The sequence below is a fragment of the Chiloscyllium plagiosum genome, chromosome 3 (assembly GCF_004010195.1).
Source record: "Chiloscyllium plagiosum isolate BGI_BamShark_2017 chromosome 3, ASM401019v2, whole genome shotgun sequence".
Classification (NCBI taxonomy): Eukaryota; Metazoa; Chordata; class Chondrichthyes; order Orectolobiformes; family Hemiscylliidae; genus Chiloscyllium; species Chiloscyllium plagiosum.
The window spans coordinates 55,494,927-55,511,370 of NC_057712.1; the positions used below are offsets into that span (position 1 = coordinate 55,494,927).

Genomic DNA, 16,444 nt, shown 5'->3' on the forward strand with positions numbered 1-16,444 from the left:
TTCAGTGAGTTTTTCCAGATTGACATCAAGTGTTCGTTCCTCAGTCTGATGACTGTAGTAAAATAACTACAAACATCCTGATGGAGCGGGAATGTAGAGTAGAAACAGTGTTATCAGGCAGGAAACAGAGCTGTGTCCACATCCGCCAGTTCAGAATCAAATTCCCAAACTTGGAAAAACAGACAGTGGCCATGGTTGGTTAGTGAATTGCATTTCTTTTTATTCTAAATCAGTTAAACAGATTTCAGCACAACCTAGTTCAGTAAACAGATTGTAAATTGCAATTGAATTTTTACTTCACAAGTCTATACGAATTCAAGACAGAATAATTTTCTGGAATGGTATTATTAATAGCTTCATCAGCAATTACAATCCAGTTGTGAACCTGTCAAAAATGTCAGTTTTATTAAATGCATTTCATCAAATGCTGTTAAAGTTAGGTGAATCAATAAACTGGAACAGGGTAATAACTATGCATATTATGTACATCATAAAGTACATCTAAACACGATATGGATAGATTTCAGTGCTAGTATAAGTTCAACAGATTTAATATTTTAAAATTTCTTACAGACATTTACAAAAGCAGGAAATAAATCTTTGTCAATCGGTCATGGTATAGTTAAGTAACAAAATTACTGCTGATCAATTAATACATCAGAACAAGGTCTCTTACCAATCTGAATGAATTGCAAAGGCTTTCTGATAATTGATGATAGCACTCAGTAGAGAATAATTGAGCACTGACTGTTGTTAAAGAAACAGATAAAAACTTATTTCGATATCATGCTTTTCATGACCACTGGACTGTTCACTGTGCTTTACAGACAATGAAGTACTTTAAAATATAATCACTGTTATAATGTAATGATTTGGGTCAATTTCAAACTAGTGTGTCAAAAAAACATTTCATTTTAATTATACTCAAGATCTCGAAAATATTCTTAATAAATCTGATATAACTGACAAAGAAAACTATTAATAAAGTGCATAGGCTACATTCTTTCTAGATATTTCCTAATACTAATTCCTCTCACCTACACCGTATTCATATTAGCACATTTTCTGAGTAACCAGATGCAAATAACTTCCATTAAAGCTTCTGAAAATTTGTTAACAATAATCTTTTATTATTTATACAATACAAAGTTTTTAATTTCCTCAATATTGTAAATATTTGGTGAGTTTTCAAAGTATATAACTTCTTTCAGGCAATTAATAGTTCTTATGTATGACCTTTTGACTTCTTTATTTGTTCATGGGCTGAGGGCATTGCTGGCGAGGCCTGATCTTATTGCCCATTCCTATTGTCCAGACGATTGCTAAGAATCAACCATATTGCTTTTAGATATTAGAAACACCATGTTAGGTCTAATCAAAAATGGTGCTATTAGTTCAATTAAACTTAAATGCACTTTATATAATCTAAAAGTTTTAGGGCTGCCAAGTTTGGTTTCAACAACCAAGAAAAGAATTTGTAATGTTTATGAAACACTCATTTTAACGAGATATGAATCAGCATTTTTTCATGACAGGCCAGTCAGATCAGCCTTTTTTAAAAATCACGTTGAATTGTAGGTGCATTTATCTGCCATCCCGAGTTGCTCTGGAGGAGAGGGTGGTAAGCTGTCTTCTTAAACCCGCTGCAGTCATGTGCTGTAGATAGGAAGGGAGCTAAGGGAGGTGAATTATTTTTAATGAAAATTCCTATTTTTTTCCATCATTAATGATATTTTTAAATACTGATGTTATAGGACTGCATGACTGTGAAATGTGCAGTTTCTGAGACTGATATATAGATGGACTCCATTTTATCAGAAGTGCAATTACACTTCCATGTTTGCTTAGGATGCAATAAAACAATCAAGATAATAATTAATGAAGAAAGACAGTACTTATGAAATCATTCAGAAAGCATATGTAAAGATTGAAAACAAACAATCTTATAAATCACTTGTTAAATACATCTTAACCTATTTACAAGCATAAAAAAGCTACAGTTTTTTTTAAAACAGTGACAGAAGAGTTGGCAAGCCAAATAGATGTTTGATTTTATAAATGTCAAAAGAATTTATCTACATAAATGTTTTTGTGGTCTGTCATTTCTGAAAAGCATGACAACGTTATTTTACTACCCTGAGGATATTTCCATGCCCAAAGATCTTTTTAAGTAATACTGTTGTCACTCAGAAAAATATAAGTCTATTTGTTTGCTCTAGGAGCTACTGTAGCTGTTGTAATAAGCTGCAGTAGCATCTGCTAATACAGATATAAGGCTCCTCTCTGAATTTGTGCCTCCTGGTGAACAAATATCAGGCAGATGTGAATTAATTACCATTCCTGCTTGATTTAGATGACTAGAGTTGTTCAAATACTGATCGAACTCATTGCGGTCCACTTCTCCTAAATGCTCAGCTTGGGTGATATGTTCCAGATTATCTAGGTGATGGTGATCATGGGGAGGAGAAAGGTGAACTGATGTGCTCGAGTTCATGCACTGTGGAGCCGGCTGCTGGATCCGGTTATAATAAAGAGGAGGTGGAGGATGGCTGGCTGCAGAGTGCACCATGGTAGATCTATTCTGGGGAATTGAAATCTGACTGAGATGTCCACATTGGATAGGGCTTTGACTGTAGTCTGAATGATACATTAGTCCGTTCATCTGGGAAGGAGAATCTTCTGTACACTGAGTTGGAAAGAAGCTGTGATCGGCATCAATCACATCTAAAGGGGACATCTCAGGAGTGGGTAGCCCATAGTTGTCAAAGCTGTTGTTTGTTGTCTGTGTTTCCCTGAATCTGCTGATTACAGGAAGTCTTGAGGCTCGTGGATAGCCTTTATCCTCTTCCTCCTCCAGAGGTCCCCTGCAAATTCTTCCACCGCGGACAGAAGCTTTATCGTGGGGGAAGTTGGTGAGCAGGAAGCTAGGATCTACACGTTTGCAGAGACGTTTGATCTGTTTTTTCCTCCGAGGCCTGTACTTGTAATTGGGATGATCCTGCATATGCTGGACTCGTAATCTTTCAGCTTCCTCTACAAAAGGCCTCTTCTGTGAAGGAGTCAGTGCTTTCCATGATTTACCTAAAATATATCCCATGAATTCAATCAGAAGTTTCAAAAACATATTTATCTGCAACAAATTATTAAAGATCATCTGTTTATCACTTCACTAATTCAATAATGAATATTTTAATTGGATAAATTTTATAAGGTATCATTCTTTGACACATTGAAATAATAAAAACGTTTTTGCTCTTCAGTGCTATGACTATAAGGTAATTAAACCTCAATAGTAGACACTTTAGTCTTAATAAAAAAGGGAACTAAAATCAGATTAAAATGTTATCATGCTGACTTAAATATTATCCTGCATTCTGAGCCAGAATTTACAGCTGTATTTTCTTTCACAAACCTGACAGGGCTCCCTCCTTATATAACTAAGCAAATGCCAGGTAGTTTTCTGGAGGTCACTTGCATGTACTCTCCAGTTGGCTAGCTTGCAATTTGAGCACACATGCCTCCACTGTTAGTTGGGTTTTGACTTGAAAAATTGACTGTTAAGCATAAATAGGGAAGCATAATTTTAGCATTATCAGAATTTGATTAGTTTCTTTATCTTATCTCAATGTAGTTAAGCATTATGAATAATAACTGAGGCTATATTAGTGCAACATTGTGACTTCACATATTAAGTTTTTGAAAATTAGTTTTCATTTCTGTGGTTATATAATGTTTAGTGAATGTTCCAGTAAACAGTGCCACTTAACACGTTTTCAATTTTGTTGATATTTCAAGAAAGTTTTACTTGTGCATGAAATGCATGTTCATGGTTCTAATCGTTGCATATATCAACTGTCTAGAATTTATATTTTTACTGACCCCAATTAATTCTAAATTTAACCTTATTAATTTAGTGAAGCTTTGGAAAGTCTGTTAATTTTAAAACACCGCCTTCTACTTAAGCAAACAAAATCCAAGGTATATTTTATTGTAGAATTCCAAACCACAACTTTATTTTTGTTTGTTTCATTTGGTCTATGGCCAGATCATCATGATGATGACAGTTTCTTTGCTGCCTAAGTAAAAGATATTGTAACATCTGTCCTGTGTCCACCGATACAATTCTTATCTATGTTTTCCCATCATGTTCCAAATAGAAACTCTCCAATGAATTTAGCTTGTAAATGCACTGACAAATGTAATACTGATGTCTAAGATTTGCTCCATAAATTGTGCTGACCAAGTTGATCTCATCCAGAGAGTATGATAAGTATCTGCACTTCCAGGAGAGAAAGAAGAAAAATATACTCTAATTGTCTGATAGCAATTCAGTTGACCAAGCAAGAAAAGTAGCCTTTATAGTTGTAAGATGATAATGCTTTTAGCTTAACAATAATTTCCTCAGTTGACAAGTAGTCTGCTGCAACTAGCTGCCTAGGATAAACGGCCTTACAGTGAGACACTGGAAGACTTTTGATACATATAGGCTTATTTTCTTCCGGTTTGAAGTGTGAAAAGAAAATACGTAAAATCTGTAGTAACAGGAAATAGGCCAAAATATCTATTTCTACCATCGTTCTTACCCTTCTTCCCATTTTGAAGGAACTGAAAGGCTGTTGAAAGTCAAGCATGATAACTGAATTCTGAATTTCCATTCAGAGCACAGCAGTACTCTAGCATATGGTCCTTAAGCCCTAGCTCTGGTAAACGTGTTCCACAGCTCTATGGAATTTGTTAAATAGGTTGTGTTTAAATTTGAGGAAAATGTGCGCTTTACATAGGCATAATAAAAATTATACTCATGTAGATTTTCAATAGCACATCAGCAAACCAAAAGATGAAATATTTAATAGAAGTGAAAAACTTTTCTTGCATTAATTTAACTAGTATTTATCATTATTAGCTTGATCAGAGGCAGCTTGACTCCTACTTGCAATCCTAACCAGGATTTGGGCAGCACGGTGGGTTAGTGGTTAGCACTGTTACCTCACAGTGCCAGGAACCTGGGTTCGATTCCTGCCTCAGGCAACTGTGTGGAGTTTACACATTCTCCCTGTGTCTGTGTGGATTTCCTTCCACAGTCCAAAGATGTGCATGTTAGGTGAACTGGCTTTGCTAAATTGCCTGTAGTGTTATGTGCATTAGTCAGGGGTAAACGTAGGGGAATAGGTCTGGGTGGGTTGTTCTTCAGAGGGTCGGTGCGGACTTGTTGAGCCAAAGGGCCTGTTTCCACACTGTAGGGAATCTAATCTTCATTTGACTTTAGCTGATAGTTTTCACCATCAAATTAATGAGTTTACAGATAGTAAAATTGCCAATGACTTTTTATTTTGCGGCTGGAATTTTCAAATCTCAACCTGCATTGTGCCAGTACTTGTTGGCAAGCATGGCCATGTGCAAGGTTTTGATCCATTGATGGATGACAGGTGGGTTCCTGATGCTGGAGTGCCAATTTGGGACCTTCCACAATGACTCGCTAACAATCCCAACATCCTAATGATGGGGGTGGCCTTTGAACAGAATTTTAAAAATGTTAACATTAAAAATGCCAGACTGTCATGATGGAGTGTCAGCCTCTCCACTATATGGTCAATGGGCACAGTTATAGAGTCAAAGAGATGTACAGCATGGAAACAGACCCTTTGGTCCAACCTGTCCATGCCGACCAGATATCCCAACCCAATCTCTTCCCATCTGCCAGCACCCGGCCCATATCCCTCCAAACCCTTCCTCTTCATCTTCCCATCCAAATGCCTCTTAAATGTTGCAATTGTACCAGCCTCCACCACTTCCTCTGGCAGCTCATTCCATACACATACCACGTGCATGAAAAAGTTGCACCTTAGGTCTCTTTTATATCTTTCCCCTCTCACCTTAAACCTATGCCCTCTAGTTCTGGACTCCCTGACCCCAGGGGAAAGATTTTGTCTATTTATCCCATCCATGCCCCTCATAATTTTGTAAACCTCTATAAGGTCACCCCTCAGCTTCCGACGCTCCAGGGAAAACAGCCTCAGCCTGTTCAGCCTCTCCCTGTAGCTCAAATCCTCCAAACCTGGCAACATCCTTGTAAATCTTTTCTGAACCCTTTCAAGTTTCATAACATCTTTCCGATAGGAAGGAGACCAGAATTGCACGCAATATTCCAACAGTGGCCTAACCAATATCCTGTACAGCCACATGACCTCCCAACTCCTGTACTCAATACTCTGACCAATAAGGGAAAGCATACCAAACGCCTTCTTCACTATCCTATCTACCTGCGACTCCACTTTCAAGGAGCTATGAACCTGCACTCCAAGGTCTCTTTGTTCAGCAACACTCTCTAGGACCTTACCATTAAGTGTATAAGTCCTGCTAAGATTTGCTTTCCCAAAATATAGCACCTCGCATTTATCTGAATTAAACTCCATCTGCCACTTCTCAACCCATTGGCCCATCTGGTACAGATCCTGTTGTAATCTGAGGTAATCCTCTTCACTGTCCACTACACCTCCAATTTTGGTGTCATCTGCAAACTTACTGACTGTACCTCTGACGATCGCATCCAAATAATTTATGTAAATGACAAAAAGTAGAGGACCCAGCACCGATCCTTGTGGCACTCCGCTGGTCACAGGCCTCCAGTCTGAATAACAACTCTCCACCACCATCCTCTGTCTTCTACCTTTGAGCCAGTTCTGTATCCAAATGGCTAGTCCTCCCTGTATTCCATGAGCTCTAACCTTCCTAATCAGTCTACGGCCCCACAGCCTGGTGTGTGCAAGGGCTATGGCACAGAGTGGTGCATAGCTTTCATTATTAATGACTGAAGCAACTGGATTCTTGCAATTATTCCTCTCAACTTTGTTGAGTTTAACTTTCTATAGTGGGTTAAATGCTATGCTCTCGTTTAATAGGTTTCATAAGATTGACAATTTCAGAATAAGCTTACACAAAAATGGAAAATGGTGGGAATAGTAGATGAGTCACTAGAATAAATGAATTAAGGTTTAAGTTGTAGACCTCAAATTGGTAAAGGGTCCACTCCACCCTCATCTCTGAAAACTTTAGCTCATCATCAAATGTTAAATCATTTGCCTTATCCACAGATGCTGACTTCTGATGAGATTCTGGCACTTTTTCAGTTTTTATTTTAGATTTCCAAAATCTGCAGTTGTTTTTGTGAAGTTTTGTTTTCAGAGTAATCTCACAGGAAATTGCTAAGCTGCCATTGGATTGTTTCTTATATCTGCTGACAATGGTCATTAGTGCAGCATAATTTAGTACAATGAAATGTGGCAGAGTAGATGTTCCAGCTATATCTGTGCAAACTTCAATAACTCCACTTTGTTCATAGTAGTAAACAAAGACTAAAGTGACATAAGACTACCTGAGTCACACAGTCAGTCTCAAATGAGGTATACTGACATTTAGGGCTGCATTTACCACTAACTTACTAACTTGCTGATGCAGTGAAAAAGCAGGGCCAGAAGAAAAACTATGCTTCCTAAAGTCAATGTTGATGCCATGGGTTGTGAGCTCCTGAACCTCACTACAGTGCTGATAATGTAATTAAAACTATATTAGTATAGTTTACTTAATACAATATTGACACTTTTTTTTGGAATTAAGATAAAGAAGTCTTAACAGATCATAGGGCTACTCTCTCAGAGAGACAACTGGTGGTGGTTTAACTTGAGAATTACTAGGGATCTTATAGAAACATATAAAATTATGAAGGAAATAGATAAGACAGAAATAGATAAGATAGAAGTAGAGAGCATGTTTCCATTGGTGGGTGAAAATAGGACAAGAGGGCATAGCCTCAAAATTAGACAGAACAGATTCAGGACTGAATTGAGAAGGAACTTCTTCACCCAGAAGTTTGCGAATCTATGGCATTCCCTGCCCAGTGAAGTGGCTGAGGTTTCCTCAGTAAACATTTTCAAAGTTAAGATAGATACATTTTTGAACAGTACAGGAATTAAGGATTATGGTGAGAGGGCAGGTTAAGTGAAAAGACCGGCCATGATCTTATTGAATGGCAAAGCAGGCTCAAAGGGCTAGATGGCCTACTCCTTATGTCTCAGGTGAGGGGAAACATCAAGAAGAAGAATCCTTCATGGTAACCTTAGCCATAGTAGAATTAAACCCAGACTGTTGATATTACTCTGCATTGCTAAACCAGCTATTCGGCCAACTGAGCTGAATTTCTCTTTGGAATTAGGTATAATAATATGTTAAATAAATGTTCAGATCAATTGGTCTAAGAGATAAGCAAATCACCTTTGAGGGTTTAAGCTGATACCATCAATGCCGGGAAGAGATAGTGTGGTTGATAATAAGCTTTGGCTGATATTAAATACTGGTAAATCATTTTACCACTTTCCAAAATGTCCTTTTATGAATATACGAGAATGAGCATTGATCACGGCTGGTCTTTTAAAATATAGAACAGGTACCTCAATAATCCTTTTGCTTAATTTTGTGAAATATCATGCTGAAACCCAAAGCTTTACTAGGGCCTGTTCAATTCCACACTGTGCCCCATGACTTTCTTTGTTTTTAACAATAATTTTGAAAAAAAACATTGACATAAGGGTTGAAAATATTTAGAAATTCAGCAGATTTGGTGCCAATCCCTTCACCATACATCAATACAAGTTTTTCTCTCAACGTGTGCCTTCTCTGAAGCAACTAGGTCTCTCTTCCTGGTTTTTTCTTCCTTGCAGTACATTTATCCTGGCATGTAATTATTCTGTTCTTCCACTAATTATAACATCATAGTAATATTGATTATTGTTACAATGGAGGACAATATTTGGACATTTCCTCCCCAGTTTTATCACCAATTAATTTCTTTCTGCTTTTTTATCTCTACTGTAGGAATTGAACCTTGCAAGAACAACACACATTTATCTATGTGCGTGCCTTCTATTTTAAATTCGAAAAGATGTTTGTAGAATGTCATGTATTTCAGGTTGTATTAAAAGGAAGCTGTTTAAAAGTGAGAATATTTATTGGTATATAAATTTGAAATTAAACACTAACATGAAGATATGAGCAATTATTATTTTAATGTTTGCTATTTAGATGGTTTCTGCATTATAGACATGATTAAAATTATCTGAAGGACACCAATCCAAGGAGCAGTCATTGATTTGTACTGATTTTAGCCACTGCAGTGAATTGTGAATTATACCTGATCATTAAATGATTCTGGAAAAAAAAGTTTTAATATAGATTTGATGAAGAATCATAGAATCCTTACAGTGCGGGGCCCATTGAGAACTTCTGAAGGACATCCCACCCAGACTCACAAATCTGCATTTATCATGGCTAACCTACACATCCCTGGACACTAAAGGCAATTTAGCATGGCCAATCCACTAACCTGCACACCTTTGGACTGTGGAAAGGAACCAGAGTACCCAAAGGAAAAACACGCAGACATGGGGAGAACATGCAAACTCCACACAGACAGTTGCCTGAGGGTGGAATCGAACCCTGGTGCTGTGAGGCAGCAGTGCTAGCCACTGAGTGACTGTGCTGCTTAAAAGACACAAACCTTTGCCCACTGCGATGCATTTATGGATTGAATACCCTCCTGATAGTCATGTTCTAGCACCAATTATGAGAAAAATGACTACTTGTGTGAACTACCAAACAGTTAGTGAGATTACCCTCATGGAAATCGTAGAAATGTACAGCACATGAAATCAGCTATCATGTCTATACCAGCTGAGAAAAAACAACCATCCTGCCTAATATCAAATTCCATTTCTTGGTCTGTAACCTTGTAAGTCAGACCTTTTCAAGTGTATATTCAGGTGATTTTTAAGTGTGATGAGGGCTACTGCCTCCACCATCTTTTTAGATAGTCAGTTCCAGACTCTAACCATATCATTAGCAAAAACAAATTCTTGATTCCCCTCTAATCCTTCAACCAATCACTAAGTATAGATTAGATTAGATTCCCTACAGTGTGGAAACAGGCTCTTCAGCCCAACCAGTCTACACAAACCCTCCGAAGAGTAATCCACCAAATCTATTTCTCTCTGACTAATGCATCTAACACTGTGGCAATTTAGTATGGCCAATTCACCTAACCTGCACATCTTTGGACTGTGGGAGGAAACCAGAGCACCTGGAGGAAACCCACACAGACATGGGGAGAACATGCAAATTCCACGTAGACAGTCGCCTCAGGCTGGAAATGAACCCGGGTTCCTGGCGCTGTGAGGCTGCAATGCTAACCACTGAGCCACCGTGGTGCCCAAATGCCCACTGGTTACTTCCTTCCCTGTTAAAGAACACAGGTTTGTTTTCTTAACTCTATCGAAGACTCTCATTATTTTATACACTTCAATTAAATTTCTCTTCAGCTTTCTGGGTTTCAAAGAAAACAATGCGAGCTATCTGCTCTTTCTTCATGTGGTAAATTTCCCGTTCTGTTTTTATCATGTTTTATATAAATTTCCTCCAAAATCTAAAAAGAGTAAAACCTTCAAGAAAGGAGCAAAATGTCAGATGAGATAACTGAAAGATTTTCCTGTGTGGAAGTCTAGACTGAGGGGACAAAATCACAGGATATGGAGTAAACTCCTTAGGTAAGGAAACATTTCTTCACTCAAATTCCACACTGTGGAATTCTCTACCACAAAAGGCACTATCACTTCTCTACCACTATAGAGGACAAGTCACTGAATCTATTCAAGAAAGAGGTAAATGACCTCTTTATATTTTAAAGGCATCAAAGGGCTGGGGCGAAAGTGTGAATTTGTCTTTGAGATGGAGGTCAGCCATGATCGTATTGAATAGAGGAGCAGACACAAAGGGCTCAATGGCCTACTCCTCTGCTCCTAGTTTGTATGTTTCAAAAGAAATGAAACAAGTAAAACACAATCACCTATATAGTTGGAGACCAAGGTACAAAATGTATATATTCACCTGTATATTAAAGTGGTAAAATTATTTATAAGAAAATACGTCTTGGAATAATTTACTTCTAACTTGTTAGTATCACTGGTGCTTTTCATGAAGAGTAGTAACTGTTCTTGTTGCTGTGATTATAAAACTAAATCACATTAATCATCTTCTCCATTCATTCAATTCTGTGTCTGATAGAGACTCTCCCTGCCTCAGACATCTCTAACCATTACGATTTCATGTGTTCAAATCTTTGAAAAAATCTTTTTAGTCTATTTAATTCTTTGACGTTCCATGAGATGAACCATATTCCATCTGAAATTATCAGGCAAGAAAACTGTCACAATGAAACCTAAAATTAAAATTAATCATTGGATATGGTATAAATATCATATCAGCTATAGATATTTGAAAAAAGTATTGAAAGATTTTATTTTAATTTGAGTGGCTGAGCAAGATATAATTCAATAGTGCTAACTACAGTAATTAACTAAATCTCTTCAACATCAATGTAGCCTAGGACTGGAGAGCCCTGAATGTGTGCCTCACCATCGAATACAGCAAAACAGTTCACTATTGTCTGCTGATTATGTATGTTTACTCCAAATTAAAACTACTACTTTGGTGATTCAAGTTTGATTCAGTTTTCTGGCAAGTAGCAAGTAATTTGTTGAAATGGTTGAATCTAAAAATAATCTACATAATATCCCTATTTACGTTTTGATGAGCAAATTAAACTCTGATAACATTTTCTAACCAATTATACCATGCCAAGACCACCATAAGTTAGTTCCGGTGATGTATTTTAATCTATTCTATTTCCAGAATAACTTTTTGTTTGTACAAAAAGATAATTATATATGTTATCTTTCTTTCCAATGCAAAATGATCCTTTCAAGAAGTTAAATTGTAACATATCTGATATATTTTAAAACAGGTTAATAACTTTTAGGACAATTTAATGTTGTTTTGTAAAAACCAAAGTAGGTGATGAAATTTTAATTATCAAAGAGAAAATTTTCATTTTTTGTCAAGTTAGACCTAGACAGTTCATAATCATTTGTGTCTACATTCACTTAGTAAAAACAATTTGCTAATATATTTAGAAATTAAAGCAAGTCAGACTAATAAAAATCTACCTCATGACAAAATTGATATTTAGTTTATTTTAAAATACTTCAGATGGCTTTGTTGTATTTATGCCAGGCAACAGTTTTTGTATATACTTACCTAGCATTTTGCTGAGCTCTGCATTGTGAAGGTCAGGATTTTGGATTGCTAGCTTTTTTCTCTCGTCCTTTGCCCAGACCATGAAGGCATTCATGGGTCTCCGGATTCGTGGTTCAGCTTTGTTCCTGCCTGAAGATTCGTGAGCTGTAAGCCCTGCCCTGGGCTTTCCTTCCCCAGCAGGAGAGTCCAAATCCTCTGTCCATGAATATGGGCTCATTATTGTAGCCATTACAGATCACTTCAATTAAAGATAATCTGCCCAACTTTTGGAAATGTATATAAATCTGAGTAGGATTAAAACACAGCGATGCTGATGCTTAAATCTAGTGAGAAAATTTCCCAGATCAGGAAGTGTGTCCGAGATTCATTTATTCCCTCAGTGATGGCAAATATAACCAATGACCATGAGGCTGTTTTTAATAAAAGCTCCTCCCTGAACTGGTTCTGCAATCAAACAGCTCAGACTTGTAACAACAAACTTAAAATTACATTTCAATTTAAGAAGCTTTTGTTTAGAATCTTTCAACTTTCAATAAGGTTATTTTCCAATGTCAGTGTTATAAATTGAAGACACTTTAGTATTTCTTTAAGTATACTTGCAGAGAATTATAACAGAATTCAGTTGCTTAAGTATTATCAATACTGCTCTTAGGAGTTTGTGCATAATAAATGTTCCAACCTAAACAATTATTTATGTACAATCCAAAATTGGCACATTCTGACCATGAGGGGAATTTCCTCAGTTTGTTAATAGTTGTACATTGTTGTTATCTAACTAGTCAGTGTTAATATAAGGCAGGCAGTTTCAAAAGAAATGGTTGTGAAGAAGTGATTGCAAGGAAGTAATTCATTTTGTGCTCAGATTGCACTATAATTCACAAAAAATAAATTCTAGCGATAGTATCAGATCCCAAATTTTGGATTTCATAAAATGTTTTAAATGTGTTCATGCCTACGTTGGACAAACAGGTAGAAAATTAGCCACCAGGATACATGAACATCAATTAGCCACAAAACAACATGACCCTCTCTCACTAGTATCCCTACATACTGATAAGGAAGGACACCACTTTGGCAGGGAAACTACATCCATCCTACGACAAGCCAAACAGAGACAAAAATGAGAATTCCTAGAAGCATGGCATTCCAACCGGAAATCTGTCAACAAATACGTTGACTGGGATCCCATTTACCACCCCCTGAGAAAAAAGAACAGGAAATGACATCACCATAGGAAATGAAATCATCACAGGAGATAACATCACCACAGGAAATGACATCACCAACCCAAAGAAATCCAAACATATAAATAGAAAGCAGGAATCATCAGCAGTGCTTCGTCTGGAGGCTCACTGAAGCTGTTACTTAGTATGGTGATGAAACGTCTGAAAATGAACCTTCCAGCTCAATGAGCAAACCTACATCCTGAGAATCAGTGAGCATAGTGACCAAATAATCATTCCTGTACATGCATTTTATCTCTGTGTAAGCCCAACCTGCTCAATCTTCCTTCAAAAGACAACTGCTTCATCTGAGGAATCAGTATAGTGAACGTCTGCTTCCAAACCGCTTCCAAAACAAGTAATATTTGTCCTTAAACAAGGAGGCCAAACTGTATATAGTACTGCATAGGTGAGTCACTTGTGCTTGTTGCAGTAGGAATTCTCTGTTTTTATACTTCATCATCTTGCAATAAAAGCCAGCATTCCATTTGCCTTTCTAATTACTTGCTCACCTTTTGAGTTTCATACACGAAAATATACAGATCCTTCTGCACAACAGCATTATTTAATCTCCCTGATTTCAATGATATTTTTTTTTTCTTTTTTCTGGCCAAAGTCGATAGGCTCACATTTTGTCATATAATATTCCACCTGCCAAATGTTTGCACACTCGCTAAGGCCCCATACCATATCTGTTTGCAGATTTTCGTGCTGATTATTTCTGACTTTATGACTTTAAAGAGTCATAGAGGTATACAAAATGGAAACAGGCTCTTGTCACTAAAAGTCCTGCTCCTTGCAGCCTTAGTTGTAACGACCTGTAAGTAGCGGTTAAAGTTACATTGACCTTGACATCCTTGCTTCCTTCCAAGGGCCATTTGTGGACTTGCTGCCATCTCACAAGTAGCATTTCTTTTCCAGAGCTGGACAGTGCATTCAATTCATGACTGACCCAATCTCATAAAGACAGAGGGCATTAGATTTAATTTCCATCACTGGATTCTCTGCATACATAGCACCTTTGATGCACCTATGTGATCATTAAGGCATCCAGCAACTGGCCAATAAAGAGGAAGAACTTCAACTCCGTCAGTATTCAATGATTTTGACCACAACAAGAGCCTTCTCCATGTATATGCTAGCTTTTGTTGCAGCTGCTACACTGCCTTCACCCTCCATCAATTGACACTGGCTGAGATCTTCAGTTGAACTCTAAAGGTTCATGGATAGATTCTAGGTGATAAGGGATATCCCTTGAAGAGATGGCTACTCAACTTTCTGCAAGACTCACACAGACAGACGGAGGCAATAAACCAATATTACCTGCTCAGTGAGAGCAGGCAATTAGAAATCTAAAATGCCGTTCTTGTATTTGTTGGGTGCTGCCTTCCAATATCCTTCTGCAAGTGAATGTCATTCTGGTGGTCAAGTACCCTTCATAATATGACCCTCGAGAAAAGTTGATCTTTGTTACAATTATGAAGCTTGTATGATTATTATATTTTGGTACCGTGCCTTTAAAGCCAGGATAAATGAAAGGGGTGGTATGGCTTGTCCTGATATCTGTCTCATAGTGTGCTTGGATAGCTTGATTGTTAAGGATCAAGGGAAGACTCAGAAGAAGGTGTAATGCTTGTTGTCTTGAAAACGATGGCCCTGAGTATACCATGAGTATACTATGAGTCTGCTAAAGTCCTGGAAAGATACTATACGTAACATGCTGCAAATAGTTGAACTGTAAACAATCAATTTACTCTAGGATGAAAGGAAATTGTGATCAAGAATAAGTGCCTAGAATTTCTACTGAGAATCAAAGCTAATATGATTCACATTGCCATGGGGAAGAAGATAGAGGAAGCTATTCTGTGACCTGCTTATAAGCTTCCCTGTAAATTCATGAATATCCAAGGAAATTTTGGTTTAGTTTTGTCTTCTGTGATCTGCAGCAATCTGAGAAGAAGAAATAAAACCAGCCAGGCCTACATCTTAGACAAAGAAAATGCTGCCTCTATTGGCCTCCTTGCAGAACATTGGTGGGAGTTCATGGTCATATCAAGGACTGAGCCTGTGAGGATTTAAAGGAGCTGGAAAGTTTGCCTAGCTTGGAATTAGAGGAAGGTGTCATGTGGAAAGACAGTTCTGAGATTAAAAGTTGTCTGCTAGGAAAGTAAAGTGGAAGCAAATTATTGAGTGATAAGAATAGTCTGGCTCCTGAAAGTGAAATGTCCATTTAAGGCATAATGCAACATAAAATTGTAAAAGTAGATGGCTGTTTGTGCTAGAAGTTAAATGGGAAATCTCTTTCCTGTAATTTAATGTATATGTTGCCTATGAAAGGAAAATAGTGTTTAGTCAATTATGTTTTTTTAAATAATCTGTTACAGTAAAATGTTTAGAAGGTAAGCTCTTGGTGTGTCATTTAGCTGTTAACTGAAAGTTTGAATTTCTCCGTAAAGTTATTAGTCTCAGCAAAGGCCTAGAGGACTGCCCTGAAAAGAGTTACTGTGGAGTAAGACTATTCCCGGAGTTGTACCAAATGTTAACATTTTTTCAAACGTCCACATAGTACCCCAATTTACCTGACTTTCAGACTTTCTCTGGAAGCCTCCTCTTTGTGAAGAGTACAGAGTGACTGATTCACTTTGAAAGTGGTTCTGATTTATCAATTCAAAAGTCATAGCTCACAGCAACTGCTGTAAGAAGGAAAACTGGTTTTCTTCAAGTTTATTTTTTTTTTAACTGTGAAGAACAGTCAGCTTCTGCTGGGGAAAAGACTTAGCACAACCAACGGAGTTCTCCTTCATGGCATATAGCATCCTCAGTAAAGAACAACATGGGGAACCAAAATGAGGTACATGTCATCTGATCCAGCTCCATTCCATTATCTGTCTCCATAGCACGCAGTTCTGTCTGTCTGTGTGTATCTGTGTCTTTGAAACTTGTTTCCAGTTCCAATTTGCTCAGTTAGCTGAGAACCATCCAGGTTCATTTGTGAACAACTTCTCATTCTGATCATCAATACATTGCAGGAACCCATAGCTACAAACTAACAGTCGCCTCATTAGCTGTCAAATTCCTTA

General features: G+C 37.4%; 1 protein-coding gene across 1 annotated transcript; it reads right to left on the bottom strand.

The window, feature by feature from the left end:
- Nucleotides 1-79: 79 nt before the first annotated feature.
- Nucleotides 80-12,482, bottom strand: LOC122543558 (transcription factor Sox-7-like). The gene is made up of 2 exons (XM_043682378.1): nt 12,142-12,482; nt 80-3,081 (listed from the first exon to the last, which is right to left on the bottom strand). The coding sequence occupies exons 1-2, from the start codon at nt 12,368-12,370 to the stop codon at nt 2,216-2,218; spliced, it is 1,095 nt and encodes a 364-aa protein (XP_043538313.1). The 5' UTR covers nt 12,371-12,482; the 3' UTR covers nt 80-2,215.
- Between the last annotated feature and the right edge of the window lie 3,962 nt (nt 12,483-16,444).

Bases quoted from the DNA above. Each gene is read 5' to 3' on its own strand.
- LOC122543558 (XM_043682378.1), bottom strand. From the start codon at position 12,370: ATGGCTACAATAATGAGCCCATATTCATGGACAGAGGATTTGGACTCT. The intron at 3,082-12,141 runs GTAAGTATATAC...GATATATTTTAG, and splicing joins AGAGCTCAGCAAAATGCTAG to GTAAATCATGGAAAGCACTG.